The sequence below is a fragment of the Elephas maximus genome, chromosome 11 (assembly GCF_024166365.1).
Source record: "Elephas maximus indicus isolate mEleMax1 chromosome 11, mEleMax1 primary haplotype, whole genome shotgun sequence".
NCBI classification, from domain to species: domain Eukaryota; kingdom Metazoa; phylum Chordata; class Mammalia; order Proboscidea; family Elephantidae; genus Elephas; species Elephas maximus.
Genome location: NC_064829.1, coordinates 54359345 through 54374574, shown reverse-complemented (window position 1 = coordinate 54374574; position 15230 = coordinate 54359345). Strand labels below are relative to the sequence as shown.

Genomic DNA, 15230 nt, shown 5'->3' with positions numbered 1-15230 from the left:
AAGAATAGTGTTTTAACAAACAGTGCTTAGAAAACTGGATATCCACATGCAAAAGATTGAAGTTGGACCCCTACCTCATACCATTTACAAAAATTAACTCAAAATGGATCAAAAATCTAAGCATAAGACTAGAACTATAAACTTCTAGAAGAAACCCAAACCCCCGCCGTCGAATCGATTCTGACTCATAGCGACCCCAACAGGGTTTCCAAGTTGGCTGCCACATCTTGCTCTCACAAAGCTGCTGGTGGTTTTGAACTGCCAACCTTTTGGTTAACAGTTGATCGCTTTAACTACTGCACCACCAGGGCTCCTTCTTAGAAGAAAACATAGGTGTAAATCTTCGTGATCTTGGATTAGGCAACAATTTCTTAGCTATGACATCAAAAACACAAGCAACCAAAGAAAATTAAAAAAATTGGACTTTATTTGAATTAAAAATTCTGTACTTCAGAGGGCACTGTCAAGAAAGCGAAAGACAACCCACAGAGTGGGAGAAAATATGTGTAAATCGTGTATCTTATAAGAATTTTGTATGCAGAATACACAAAGAACTATTATATAGTTAACAAGAACAACAACAAAACACCAAATAATCCAAATTAAAAATGGGCACAAGATTTCAACAGATATTTCTTCAAAGAAGATGGAAATGCAGGGACCAATAAGCACATGAAAAGATGCTCCACTTCATTAGTTATTATGAAAATGTTAATAAAAACCACAGTGAGTTGCTACTTCACACTCACTACGAATGGCTGTAATAAAAAAGACTGATAATAACAAGTTTTGACAAGGATATAGAGAAACTGGAACCCTCCCTCATTGCTGACGGAAATGTAAAATGGTGTAGTCTCTTTAAGAGACAGTTTCTCAAAATGTTAAACATAGAGTTACCATATGACAAACAATTCCATTTTGGGGTATATACACAAGAGAACTGAAAACATATATCCATGTAAAAGCTTATAAACCAATGTTCATAGCAGCATTACTCGTAGTAGCCGAGAAGTGGAACCAACTCAAATGTCCAGCAACTGATAAATGGATTAAAAAAATGTGATATGTCCACGGAATGGAATATTATTCAGTTGCAAAAAGGAATGAAATACTGATTTATGCTACAACATGACGAACCTTGAGAACATAATGCTAAATGAGAGAAGCCAGTCATAAAAGGTACGTGTTATATGATTCCTGGAGCCCTGGTGGTGCAGTGGTTAAACATTCGGCTGCTAACCAAAAAGGTCAGCAGTTCGAAACCCTACGAGGCAATTCTACTCTGTCCTATAGGGTTGATATAAGTCGGAATTGACTCAATGTCATTGGGCTTGGTTTTTTTGGTATATGATTCCTATTATATGAAATATCCAGAATAGATAATAGTAGGGATAAAAACTAGAGTAGGTTGCCAGGGGAGGAGAGGAGTGGTTAGTGACTGCTAATGGGTATGGTGGTTTCCTTTCATGGTGATGAAAATATGCTAGAATTAGATAGTGGTGATGTTTGCGTAAGCTGTGAGTATACTAAAAAACACCTAAATGTATACTTTAAAGGGGGAATTTTATGGTACGTGAATTATACCTCATTAAAAAAAAAAAAAACAACACTACCTTAATAGCCTGGTCTCTCTGCACTGGCCAGCTAATCTACATCCCTTTTACTGTGTTCAACGGGTGCTAATGGCCTGCATTTTAACAGAGGCCTTCTTTTTGAGGGTAGTAATTCAGGGGAGCAGATCTCAGGAGAATGATTTTAGACATTGGTAGGAAGGCTGGTGTGTGAGTGTGTGTATTCTCTACTTGCCCTTCAAATCCTGCCTCAAACAGAGGTACATATTCTGTCTATGGTTAAGTAGGACAGGTGTAACCACGAATTGACTAGGGCAGAATCTTTCAGGGCAGTGGCACTTCCAGGGTACCTATGAAGTATACTGGGAAGCCGGGCAAGCCACATCTTTCACTACCCTTATCTCCTGGCCCCCACCTATGAAACATCCTGCGAGGGACATTCCTCACCTTTTCTTCAGGCATTTCCAGGAGGGGCAAGCCTGGGTGTGTGTCCTGGGAGCTTGAGGGCCAGGTAGGGCTGGTAAACTCTGACTCATAGAGTTTGTATCCGCTGGAAAGAGGCTCTGCCAGGAGAGGGCTGCTGTGGGTGTCAGACATCTCTTTCAGGGAGTGGCTGCTCATTTGGCATGCAGCTGGAGAGAGGCAAACAACAGGTGAGTCGGGTCAGCAGTGCACAGAAAGGCTGAGTCTGGGTTGAGACCTCAGGAAATACGAGGTCTGTCCTGATGGGGTGAGCAGTGGCATACACAGGGATCTAGTATTCCAGTAGCTTGTGTTGCCAGGGGGCCTAGAGCCATTCCTCCACCCATTTGACCTTTGCCTTTCAAACTCATCCCATTCCTGGGCCCAAAGGACGTGCTCTGCTCCTGGTGCTTCTTTCTTGGTGGTATGAGGTCCCCAACTCTCTGCTTGCTTCCCTTTCCTTTCATCTGTTAGATAAAAGCAGGTGCAGACCACACCCCTGGGAAACTCCCTTTACATTGGATCAGGGCTGTGACCTTAGTAAGGGTGTTATGATCCCAACGGAATCCTCTTTAACATAAAATTACAATCACAAAATGGAGACAACCACACAATGTTGGGAATCTTGGCCCACCCAAGTTGATACACACTTTTTTGGGGGAACATAATTCAATCCATGACTGACCTGTACACAGTCTTCTTTCAATATGAGAACACAAAGTAACTGCTCAATGAATGGTGGGCTTTATTGTCATTATCATCATTATTAACATTGTTAGCTGCCACATGCTGGGGGAGTTCAGAGAACTGGACCTGGTCTACTGGGGTAACTGTGGACAAGTCACTCTCAATTCTTGGCCCCAATTTCTTCATCTATTACATGAAAGACTGTATTTTTTTAGGATCTCTTCCTGCATTAAACATTCCAGGATTCCATTTTTACAAATAGTGTATTTTATTTCATTGTTGAGAATATACACAGCAAACTATACACCAATTCAGCAGTTTCTACATGTACAATTCAGTGACATTGATTACATTCTTTGAGTTGTGCAACCATTCTCTCCCTCCTTTTCTGAGTCATTCCTCCCTCATTAACATAAACTCACTGCCCCCTAAGGTTCCTATCTAATCTTTCAAGTTGCTGTTGTCAATTCAAAGCTCCCATTTTGCAAGCTCTTAAGAAAGCTGTAGGATGGTTGACAAATGTATGAATCTGTAGATGATAGAAGTTCATGGAAGAGCAAATAAGGTTTGTTCAGGAAACAGCAAACGATGAGAACCAGGGACATGAAGCTTGAAAGAAATAATCCTAGGACAAGTTGAAGCACTCCATTACACAACAGGTGATTAATTAATTAAATTCCTTATGTAAGGGGTACCACAAATCAAGAATAGAAATATAAATTGGTTCCAAAAGGTTTTAGATAAATCATGAGCACCACGCATGGAAGAACGTGGGTGTCCTTGGTCCATGAGGGTGATGTCCAAGAGCATGCCAGAGTTTGTCCCCCCTCTTGTCTCCTTCCCATTCATAGACTTATAGCGTTCAGCTGCTGCTTTTCTCAGCTTTCAGATCTCAGGATTGAAGAGACCTCACCTTAAAGATTACTTGGTTATGACAATTCTGAAAATATTAACCTTGGTGACTAAGCATGTACCCAAAGCAGACTTAGGCCCCTCCATCACCTGTGAAACTGGCCATGGAATGTCATGTGTATAGGACTGGATTACCTATACCAAGTGGTCACCCAAGTTCCCTGCCCACAGGAGGTGTAGCTTTCAAAGCCCCTCAAAAGTCCAGTGAGCAGCCTTCCTTCTGGTCCCCCAATCCCAATGGTGGAAAGAATCTTACAGATAGATGATTTAGCTCCTTCATTTTGCAATGAGGAAATAATCCAAAGAAATTAAGATATCTGCATGAGGAATTTGGGTTGCAGGACAGTTTATTTTAGGAGAGTGACTGCAGATCACTAGCATGGGTGCTATCATTCCTTAACTGACCATGGAAGACACTGTCAACAGATTGCAGAGTTCTCTTCCAAAGGGAATGAAGTCCCTTTTCTATCCCTACATTAGGACCATTTCCCTGGGCTATTTACTCTTCTACTTCCAATTAGAGAAATTATTTTTTTAAGGGTAAAAAGCCTTTATTATTATAACTGAACATGAATCATAAGATTGCATTCAGAAAGCAGTTTGCATCATTTTTTGTAGATTTTATGTTGAAAATAAGTTACAATAAGAATTTTTAGCTTTAGGTGCATTCTGATAAGACTTTACAGTAAAAGTTTTAAAAATATATATTAACTAAACCAACATGAATTCTGTACTACTATTTTCAAGGCACTGGTCTAAGAAAATTAGTTGAATAAAATTCAACACGTAAAAGAGAAAAGGTATAAATGTGAATTACTATAATGTAAAGAAAAATGTGATGAGTGGTATAGGAAAGACCCAAGATAGAATGATAATTAAAAAAAGGAAGTGACTACTTCTGTATAGCATTAAATTCCAACTTATTTTGTTAGAGATTTTTTTTTTTTATTCTCTCATTCCTTTATTTTTATTTCCTTTATTATTGTACTTTAGATGAAGGTTTACAGAACAAACTAGCTTCTCATTAAACAATTAGTACACATATTGTTTTGTGATATTGGTTACCAGCCCCATGACATGTCAACACTCTCCCTTCTCAACCTTAAGTTCACTATTACCAGCTATCCTGTCCCGTCCTGCCTTCTAGTTTGCTCCTGGGCTGGTGTGCCCTTTAGTCTCTCTCATTTTGTTTTACGGGCCTAATCTTTGGCTGAAGGGTGAACCTCAGGAGTGTCTTCATTACCGAGCTAAAAGGATGTCTGGGGGCCATACTCTTGGGGTTTCCCCAGTCTCTGTCAGGCCAGTAAGCCTGGTCTTTTTCTGTGAGTTACAATTTTGTTCTACATTTTCCAATGACAGGAATTTTTGCTCTCCACTGTTGCTTCCAAAACACCATTCACCTTGCTTTTGTAGTGACCCCTTTTCCACTGAGGCTTATAACACCCAGCCAAGCCCCACTGCTGTATTACCGACTTTCTGGTCACTCTCATTCATGAAGGCTTTAGGTGTTCCTAGCAGTCTTTTTTTCATCCCAAATAATTTTCAGCAACTTCAGTTCCAGGCAGGTAATTCGTTATCCTATTCTCTGACTTCTCAGATCCTTGTCCTCCTCATCTCCAGTGACCATTTCCACCTCTTCTCTTCGGCCACCAATTTCTATGGTCACAGCATGGACTTGATATCACACAAACTATGATATCTCAAGTCATTTTTTCTCCTCTGATCACCACCTCCTGACAACTGTCACCACTAACACAGCCCTGTGACCTCCTAGAGACCTCCAATCCGTTAGCTCCACCAGCTGCCTATCTTCTCTTCCCTCCTTGACCAAGTTAGATTTCAGGGTCCACCATTTTACTTTCTTCAATTCCCTAGGTCCTCTCTTCCCCTGTCATTCCCCTGTAGTGAAATCCCAGGATAAACCCCAGTGCTTCATTTTTTTTCCTGGCCTTCACCAAGCAACTGAACATTGCTAGAGAAAAATGGCATAACTGGGTAGACAGCTTTTACTCTAAATTTATGATCACCCTCCTCAAATGAGCACTTGGCTTTTCCTTTTCACTTTCTGGCCCCCCTCAGTCTGATCTCTTCTGCCATTGTCCTTGCTGAGAGCTCTGCGATCTCTGTGTTGGCAGACCTAAATATGTCTCAGTCCTTGCCTCATGAGACCACTCAGCAGTATTCCACAGTGCCGGCTGTCTACTGGACACACTGTTTTCTCTTTGGCCTTTACACTTGGTCTTCTCTCTGGTTGCTCCATCACACTTTCCTTGGCTGACTCCTCCTCCTGTGAGTATTAGCAACCCTCAGAGGTCTATCCTGGGTCATTTTCTCTTCACTGTTGTAACTCCCTAGGTGATCTCAGACATTGCCATGGCTTTAAGTTTGATAGACATGCTATGACTCCCAAATCTAATGTTTGCAGCCTAGTTTTGAGCACTGTATCCATAGATTTAATTGTCTACTTTACTCCTGCATGTGGATGTTCCAGAAGTAGCTTAAAGTTAATACGTTAAAACACTCATAATCTTCCCTTCCCAAACCAGATCCTTGTCAGAGGTGCCCATCTTGGTAAATACATTTTCCCCTTTCTGCTCCTTTAGAAAGCTCAGGAGTTGGCTTATTATGCTCTTCTCCACCACTCCAAGTTTGGTAATTCTGTCTCTGGAATATACCCTATGTCCACTGTCACCATACACCATCATTGCCTATTGTCTCTTCTTCAATAAACTCCCAGCTGGACACCCCTACTTCTCAGATTTCTCCTCCAAGTCATGCTCCGCAGGGTAGCCAGAGTGGTCATATTAACACCCAAATCCACTCATGTAAGTCCCCTGCTTCAAATCCTTGAATGGCTTTAGGTTAAAAATACATCTGTCTTAGATATCTAGGGCTGCTATAACAGAAATACAAGTGGATGGCTTTAACAAAGAAAAATTTATTCTTTCACAGTCTAGAAGGCTAGAAGTCCAAATTCAGGGTGCCAGATCCATGGCATAGCTTTCTCTCTTTTGATTCTGGAGGATGGTCCTTGTCATCAATCTTCCCATAGTCTAGGAGCTTCTCAGTGCAGAGATCCCAGGTTCAAAGGACGTGCTGTTCTACTGGCTCTTATTTCTTGGTAGTATGAGGTCCCCGGTCTCTCTGCTTGCTTCTCTCTTTTATACCTCAAAAGAGATCAGCGTAAGACAAAATCTAATCTTGTAGATTGAGTCCTGCCTTATTAACGTAACTGCCACTAATCCTATCTCATTAACATCATAGAGATAGGATTTACAACACATAGGAAAATCACACCAGATGACAAAATGGTGGACAATCACACAATACTGGGAATCTAGCCTAGCCAATTGATACACATATTTTTGGGGGACACAATGCAATCCATAGCAGTGTCTTTAATATGGCACACAAGGGTCTGCATTACTAGGTTCTCATTATGTTTTAGCCCGCTTTGTGCTTCTCTTGCCCCTCATCTCTGGGCTCAACACTGGCCTAGAAGATGTTGAATTCTTTCTTATCTTACCACACGATACCATGCCATGCCATACCACACCAATTGCCACTGAGTCAGCTCCTGCTCATGGAGATTCCATGTTTGTCAGAGTAGAACTGTGCTCCATAGTGTTTTCAGTGGCTGCATTTTTGGAAGCAGGTCACCAGGCTCTTCTTCCAAGGTTCCCGTGGGTGGACTTGAACTTCTAACCTTTCAGTTAGCACCAAGCAAGTTAACCACTTGCACCCCTGAGGGGCTCCTTGACACCTTAAGGCCTTTGCAAATGCCAGTCCATCTGCCTGGAAGGCCTCTCCCTCATTCTTTACCTGGTTAGTTCCTATTGTGCCTTCCGGCTTTGTCTCAATTATCACTTGTCAGAGAAGCTTTCTCAGACCCAACCCCCTATATGTCATGTCACATGCTGTCATGGCACCCATATTTTTTTTTATTGCATTTTTTTTTGCACCAAGCAATGATGCATTCATTTGTATATTTGCATAATCTTCATCTCTTTAGCAGAACTCAAGATTCACGAGGACAGTGACCTTCTCTATTCTGTTTCCTGCTATATCCCCAGCTGTTAGCATAATGTCTGGCATGTAGTAGGTGCTCAGTAAATAAATATTATATTTTTATGCAAATAAGTGAACCTTCAACATTTGTTTGCCAACAGTGCCCTCCCCCATGAAGTATTTTCATAAGCGCTGAGACGCCAATATTTTTTTTTCATGTTGCTGTAAAAGAAAATTAGCTTACAGAAAATACCTCCTGGGGAGGGGGCAAGGTCGGCAAACAAACCAGAAGGTGCATGTTATTTGCGTAAAAGTACAGTAGTTAAATGAAGGAAGGAAAGAAAGATGGAAGAAAGGGAAGAAGGAAGGAGAGATAGGTAAGCAAGGGCTCAGGTGATAGCTAGCGCGTGAACACTTCCTTGGAGAAATCACAGTGGGCCTCAGGAATCTCGAGTGATTAAAGAAGGTGAGGAGCTGCACCCAGTCCTGCATTTCTAGGTGAGACCCTGGCCCTGTCCAGCACCTGGCCCCACATAGCTCATTAAACTACAGCTGATTTGTAGCATGGGTCATCAAACATCATTCAAATCAAACCAACTCTCCTTTTGGTGCTGCGGTCGCTCTGGAATGGGGGATTTGTCTTCTAATCTGAGTCTGCAGGGAGAGTTTCCGAGCAGTGGGCAGACTGCCTGTGGAAGGGCGTGTCACGTTGGCAAAGGTTTAGTAGAGAGCCAACAAGCCTGGGAACCTGTCTGTTCCTCTCCGATGCACTCTCCCCCTCTAGTGGCCAAAGAGTGATACAGCATTCTGGCCTGTTGGCGTAAATTTCTTTTGAAGCTGTCCAGGTGACAAGGGGCAATCAGATATTTTGACATGTGATCTGTGCGACACCATACATCTGGATGAACTAGAAGAATGCTGGAAAAACCTTATGTTAAGTCCAGCGGCTGTGAAATCCATTAAAAGACGAGATGAATAATGATGACTTTTTTTCCCAATCATATCTCCTTGAATTTAAGTCCAGCGGCTGTGAAATCCATTAAAAGACGAGATGAATAATGATGACTTTTTTTCCCAATCATATCTCCTTGAATTTAAGATGCTAGCAACTGTTTTTATGTATTACCAAGAAAGAAGAAAATGCTGCCAAATATAATTGTAAGATGTCATCAATTTTAATATGCATCTTGATTTCAGAAATGTTAAAATATGAAAACGATGTCCATCATCAAATCAAAGGAAATACAGTGTTTTTTTAGCGAAGTGCTCAAGTGTATAGGTGGGAGTTGAGAGTGATATGTCCAGGGATTATTTTGTAAAGATGAGACTTCAAACATTTCTGTATTTCTTTTGACGAAAACTATGTGCAGGGACTTTTTTTTTGCTCATTCTCTTATTTGAACTGCGCAGCAGATAGCCCGACATATAATGACCCCTCTCTGCCCCCAGTCCAGGATACCTAAAATGAGTAAAGGAAAAGCGAACGAAGATTGAGCGACGACGAACTCCCCAAAGTACTCCCCAACATGACACTTTCTTCTCTACCTTTGAGTCCTTCCGACGTGCGGAACAGTATTTCCATTTACAGATGGCAAAAAAAGGCCCAGAAAAGCAAAATGGGAGCCTATTCTTAGGTGCGTTGCTCTCTACACTTTCCAAAGCAAGCTGGCCACACCATGATGCCTGCAGGATGCAGAGACCCAGGGAAAGGTGTGGCTTGCCGCAGCGTCAAGATTAGACCCAGTTGCCAGCCCTGGGCTTCTTCTGATACTCCGACTGCCTTGTAGGGCACAAGCTGGGGAGGCAGAGCAGGGAGGGTGCCTCCAGGTCCGCGTCCAGGCACTCAGCCCAGGCCCTCAGTGCCGTGTTCTATTTCACAAGCACACAAAGTCTTAGCCAAAACAACGCACTTGCTTCAACTCTGGGGAACACAGCGTTCTTTTGCCACAGGGATGCTTATCCTGTTAAAATGGGGGGAAATTTTGGCCTCGGGGCAGGGGTGAGACGTGCAGCTAAGAAGGACTTCTAAAAGGGAAGTCGCTGTGCCTGGGAAGAGTCCGGAGGCTGAGACACCTGCGCTTCCTTTCTCTGCCACTGGGGGCTGCGTGGGCCTCCATCTCCCGCTCCTCAAAAGGAAACAGGATTTTTAGAACAGTGACATTGCTGATTCGGTTCTTGGCGGATAGTAGGCACCCAGTGATTTTTAGTTTTCCCTTTTCTTGTGCTCCGAAATTGAAGCGAAAGATGGCTAGAGCAACACGGTGAAGTACAAGCTGGCTTGTCTGAAACAGAAAGCCTTTAAAAAATTTCCATAAGGCGTCGGCCACTTGTTAGAACTGGACGCTGAAATCCTTGCCCGAGCCACGTTCCATCTGAAGACAGCAGGCCTCAGAGCCGTTCCCAACTCAGCCCTGAGCCAGTACATTAAACTTGCTTCCAAGAACACATAATTATCTGTTTGGCGTGCTCACACTCTCCTTGGCTGCCCACACCTCCTCTTCTCCCTCAGAAATAGGAATAAAAAGGGCTGTTTGGATCAGCCCCACATCTCTCCAAAGAGCCAGCCCTCAAACGTTTCTGCAAGAGGGCTCCAAAAACACACTTGCTCCTCTATCCTCTTTGTAAGAACTTTCTCATTCAACAAAACATTTGTTAAGTACCTACCGTGTGCACCCTTGGGCTATCTTGGAAGGAATGAAGCTGAAAGGCTCAAAAGACCTGACGATGGAGTAGCAGGGAGGGGGGTGTGAACAGGCATTTCACTACCGAGAGAAAGCCAATGGCAGAGGGTAAGCAGGGGCAGCTCTAGGGTCACAGACAGCTGCCCCTAACCTCCCAGTGTTGGAGAGATGGGGCCTAGGCTTCTATATCAGGACTTCACTGGGCAACCAAGAGGGAGGAACATACTCTAGGCCAAGAAAAGTCCTGAGAAAGGACATGGCTTGTGCCAGGAAATCCCAGCTATGGATCCTGCTGGATCATGGAGAGGGGTGTCAGCAGGAATGAAAGGCAAAATTGGGGCGGGGAGGGGGAGAGGATCAGAAGCCAGAGTGTAAGGAGTTCTCGGTCCCTATATTTGGACCCAATTCTTCTTCCAAAGTTTAGAAAACGTGGCTCATAACTCTATTGCGGAGCCCCTGGGTGGAGCAAATACTTAATGAACTCAGTTGAACCAAAAGCTTGGAGATTTGAGTCCACCTAGAGGTACCTCAAAAGAAAGGCCTGGCGATCTGCTCCCCAAAAAACCAGCCATTGAAAACCCTATGGAGCACAGATCTACTCTGATCCACTTGGGGTTGCTGTGAGTCAAAGTCGACTCAAAGGCAGTTGGTTTACTGCTAACTTCACTGTTTTGGCTCTTTTCTCTAAAAGACCATCATCCTTTCTAGTGGGAATGCAAGGACACGCCCCTGCCCGGGGGAGAGGCTGCACCCTCTCTGAGCCCTGCTTAGCACGCTCTTGCTGTCACGGATGGAAAGGGGTCCCTGCTTGGAGGTGTTTGAGTTGTTGGTGTGAATCAGCGCAGTCAGAGCTCTCTCCCTCCTTCGGGGCCCCTTGGGGTTAAGCATGTGAGTAAACTGTTCACCTGGAGCTGAATCTAAAATGGCCTCATTTATGTCACATTCTAACCAACTGAGTTATTGAGGTTGCAGCAGCTCTAGAGAAAGAAAAGCAATTAACAGGTTCTTCACAGTATTTCCTGAAGTGATACATTTTGTCTCAAGGCCGTACAACTGAGAAAAAGAAGAGTGTCCAGAAACTTATACAACCTTAAGACTGAAAGGGAGTCCCTGGGCGGTGCACACAGTTAACATGCTTGACTGCTAACCAAGAGGTTGGTGGTTCGAGTCCACCCAAAGGCACCTTGGAAGAAAGGCCTGGCAACCTACTTCTGAAAAATCACAGCCATTGAAAACCCCATGGAGGACAGTTCTACTGTGACACACATGGGATAGACATGAGTCAGGATTGACTTGACAGCAACTGGTTACTGGTTAAGTCTGAAGGAGATGCTGTCTGCGCTCTCTGAAACGGGGAAGAAATGCATTCCCTAGTACCTCTGACAAACAGATACCCAGTGCCTGTTGGCCAGGGTCCCACGACCCCACTGTTCTTATGAACAGCTCTGATGACTAGAAATCCTGTAAGTGTTCAGCTGACACTGGCTCCCTGGGCCTTTTACCCATTTCTGGTTCCAGTTCTGTCCACCATGTCTTCACAGGTCGCATCGACTCCCTTTTCCACATGAGAGTGACCCCAAGCCTGCCCTTTTCTGGAGCAGCTCCCTTGATTGTCCTTCGGTCTTGCTTACTAGACCAGGTCTCCAGACCCTCTGCCACCCTGCCATTGCATCACTGTGGCAGTAGGATAAATAGCAGACACATAACTCCAAAATCGCCTTGCTACTCTAAGCTGGGTCACTGGGGGCGGGGGCTAAGGCTGAGGCCCGAACGAGTGAAGAAGTGCCAAAAGGCAGAAAGGTGTGTGGGGCTAGGAGGGTGCTGAGTCACGCTGTGGGACCAGGATAGGCCCATGGGCTGGTGGGTCATGCCAGAGGGAGGTCAGGGAGGGGAGGGAGCTAGAAGAGGCATGGCCGCTGGCCAGTGATGGGCAGGGAGACAGAGAAGGGGACCTGGTGGCAGCTGGCTGAGGTCTGAGGTGCCTTTCTCGGGGCTGGGTTGTGCAACAGATTGGCCGAGTACTGCCTTCTATGGGGGGCGGCTCAGAGCTTTTCTTGGCAGTTCCAGTCCAAGCAGTCTGATCTGGGCTGAACAGAGCCTGACTCACTGCAGTGAGGGGGTCAGGCCGGGTGGGACAGCACAGCTCTCTGGGCCGTCTGCAGCCTGTCTGGGGTAACCTACAGGCAGCGACCTGCGGACCTGGGGCCGCATCTTTCTGGGTTCTCCCACAGGGCTGGGACTGGGGCATGGCGGCTGGGATTCAGGGCCAGCAAGGAAACTCTGACCTCAGCTGAAAGTCTATGAGGAGCTTTTACCCGCAGTGGTCATGGGGAGGAGGTGGGGTAAGGTGCCAGCCCTCCTTCCATGCTTCTCAGATATAGGCTTGTGTCTGCAGGGACAATCGCAGTGCATTGCTCCACCCTTCTCAACTGACGCTCCTCCGATACCCAAAAAACCCAAAAAACCCGTTGCTGTAGAGTTGATTTCCATTCATAGCGACCCTGTGCGACAGAGCAGAATGCCCCATAGAGTTTCCAAGGATTGCCTGGTGGATTTGAACTGCTGACATTTTGGTTCGCAGCTGTAGCTCTTAACTACTACACTACCATGAATTTTTTCTTTTATTGTTGTAAAGACACATGTAAGGAAATCTAGTGTTGTGGAGCCTTGGTGGCGCAGTGGTTAAGAGCTCGGCTGCTAACCAAAAAGTCTGCCGTTAATCAAAATGTCGGCAGTTTGAATCCACCAGGTGCTCTTGGCAACCCTGTGGGGCAGTTCTGCTCTGTCCTACAGGGTAGCTATGGGTTGGAATCGACTCTACAGCAATGGGTTGTCTAGTGGCGTAATTGTTAAGCCCTTGACTGCTAACCAAAAGTTCGGCGGTTTGAAACCACCAGCCACTCTGCAGGAGAAAGGCCTGGTGATCTGCTCCTGTAAAGATTACAGCGTAGAAAACCTTATGGGGCAGTTCTACTGTCACATGGGGTGGCTATGATTTGGAATTGATTCACTGGCACACGACAGCAACAAATATGTGTGTGTATATATGTATAAAAACACATTTGGCAGCACAACATTTTTCACGCGTACAACTTAGCGATATCAACTATACTAATCACACTGTGCAGCCAATAACTGTTGCCGAGTTTTCCATTACTATAAACAGACAGTAGGGTGACCCTTCGATGTTCTGCATACTGAGCCTTTGCCTCGTCGCATTCCGTTGATAGCATCACTAAGCTGTGAAATTTGTCTTCAAGTGATTCTGTCTGGAACAGTCTGTTTTTCCCTTTGGGCCAGGCCCTGCCCGCACGCCAGCTCCTAGCTGGTCTGCTTGACTTCAGGCTCTCCAGGTCTTCTTCACCTTGTAGAGGGTGATGGGTAGATCATCTTAAAACTTTTTGGTCAGATCACTGCTCAAAACATCCGAGGCGGTCCATGTCTGATTCTTTGCTGTTTGAACTGGGCATGTTTACCCCGTGGACAAGAAACTATGAGCCCGGGGTTGGCCAAGGCCCAGGGCACAGTGGAGCACTGCTTTCTAGATTGTAGTTAATGGGAAAGAACATAGAATAGTATCTTTATATTTAAGCAAACCTGCATTATGAAAGAGTAAAGTGCAAATTTTTTATTTCTAAAACAAAAATTTCTGGGAAGAAATTGTCAATTGTCCTTATCAGGTGGGGCTACTTAGGGGGCAAGTTAGGAAGCCCTGAAGATACACCTGTTCTTTCTCTCCTACGGTTGTGCCCTGCATGGCTGCACCTGTGGCTGAGCCAGTGTGTCTGCTCTGCAGCATGTGCCCGGTGTTCTGGGCAGACGCCTCCTCCACCCCATGGCTACTGCTCGCTCTGCTTCTGTGTGTGCTGCTCTCTTTGCCCACTCAAATTCTGCCCACATGCCCCAGCTCAATCATCGTCTCGATGCTTTCCTGGCCACCCCGGGTACCTGGACCTCTCTCTGCCTCTTGTCGTGGTGAGGATCTATGTCCCAGTGCAATGGGCTCTCGTCTTGGTACTCCTCCTTGCCCCATACACGCCCAGACACACTCACCCCCACACACTCACTCACACATGTGCACACACCCACACACGCCTGCACACATGCACACACTCACCCACATGCATGCACACACCCCTACATGTAAACACACTCACCCTCACACACTCATCCCCACATAGTCACCCCCACACATGACACACTCACCCGTATACACTCACCCCCACATATATATGCACTGCAAGCTGCCCCAAGTTGACTTGGGCTGTTAATTTAACGTTATTGAATAGAGGCAGTGTAGTAGAGCCAGACTAAAAAATCCAGTTGTTGTCAAGTTGGCTCCAACTCATTGCAACCCCTTGTGTATTCATAGGGGTTTCAATGGTTATTATTATTTTTGGAAGTAGATTGCCAAGCCTTTCTTCCAAGGTGCCTCTGGGTGGACTTGAACCTCCAACCTTTTGGCTAGTAGCCAAGCACTTTGTCATGGACTGAAATGTATCACCCCAAAATATGTATTAACTTGGTTAGGCCATGATTCCCAGTATTGTGTGGTTGTCCTCCATTTTGTGATTTTCCTATGTGTTATAAATCATAATCTCTGCCTGTGGTTAAAGAGGATTAGGGTGGGATTGTAACACTTTGCTCAGGTCACATCCCTGATCCAATGTAAAGGGAGTTTCCCTGGGGTGTGGCCTACACCACCTTTTATCTTACAAGAGATAAAAGGAAAGGGAATCAAGCAGAGAGTTGGGGACCTCATACCACCAAGAAAGCAGTGCCGGGAGTGAGACTGGCAGTACACTGGCCATGTTGGGTAAACAAGGGGCTGTGCCAAAGGGCCGAGCCTACTATATTCAGCAACATAGAGAGTTAACTCCCAGTGTAGAAGTTATTCCCTTATTAGGCA

General features: G+C 45.0%; 1 protein-coding gene across 1 annotated transcript in view; it reads right to left on the bottom strand.

Annotated features, from left to right (window-relative positions):
- Positions 1-15230, bottom strand: part of SLC14A2 (solute carrier family 14 member 2) — a 511838-nt gene that overhangs the window by 52807 nt on the left and 443801 nt on the right. The window contains exon 4 of the mRNA XM_049901586.1: positions 2019-2203. Coding sequence (XP_049757543.1) covers positions 2019-2192 — 174 coding nt within the window. The 5' untranslated portion in view covers positions 2193-2203. The remainder of the gene's footprint in view (positions 1-2018; positions 2204-15230) is intronic.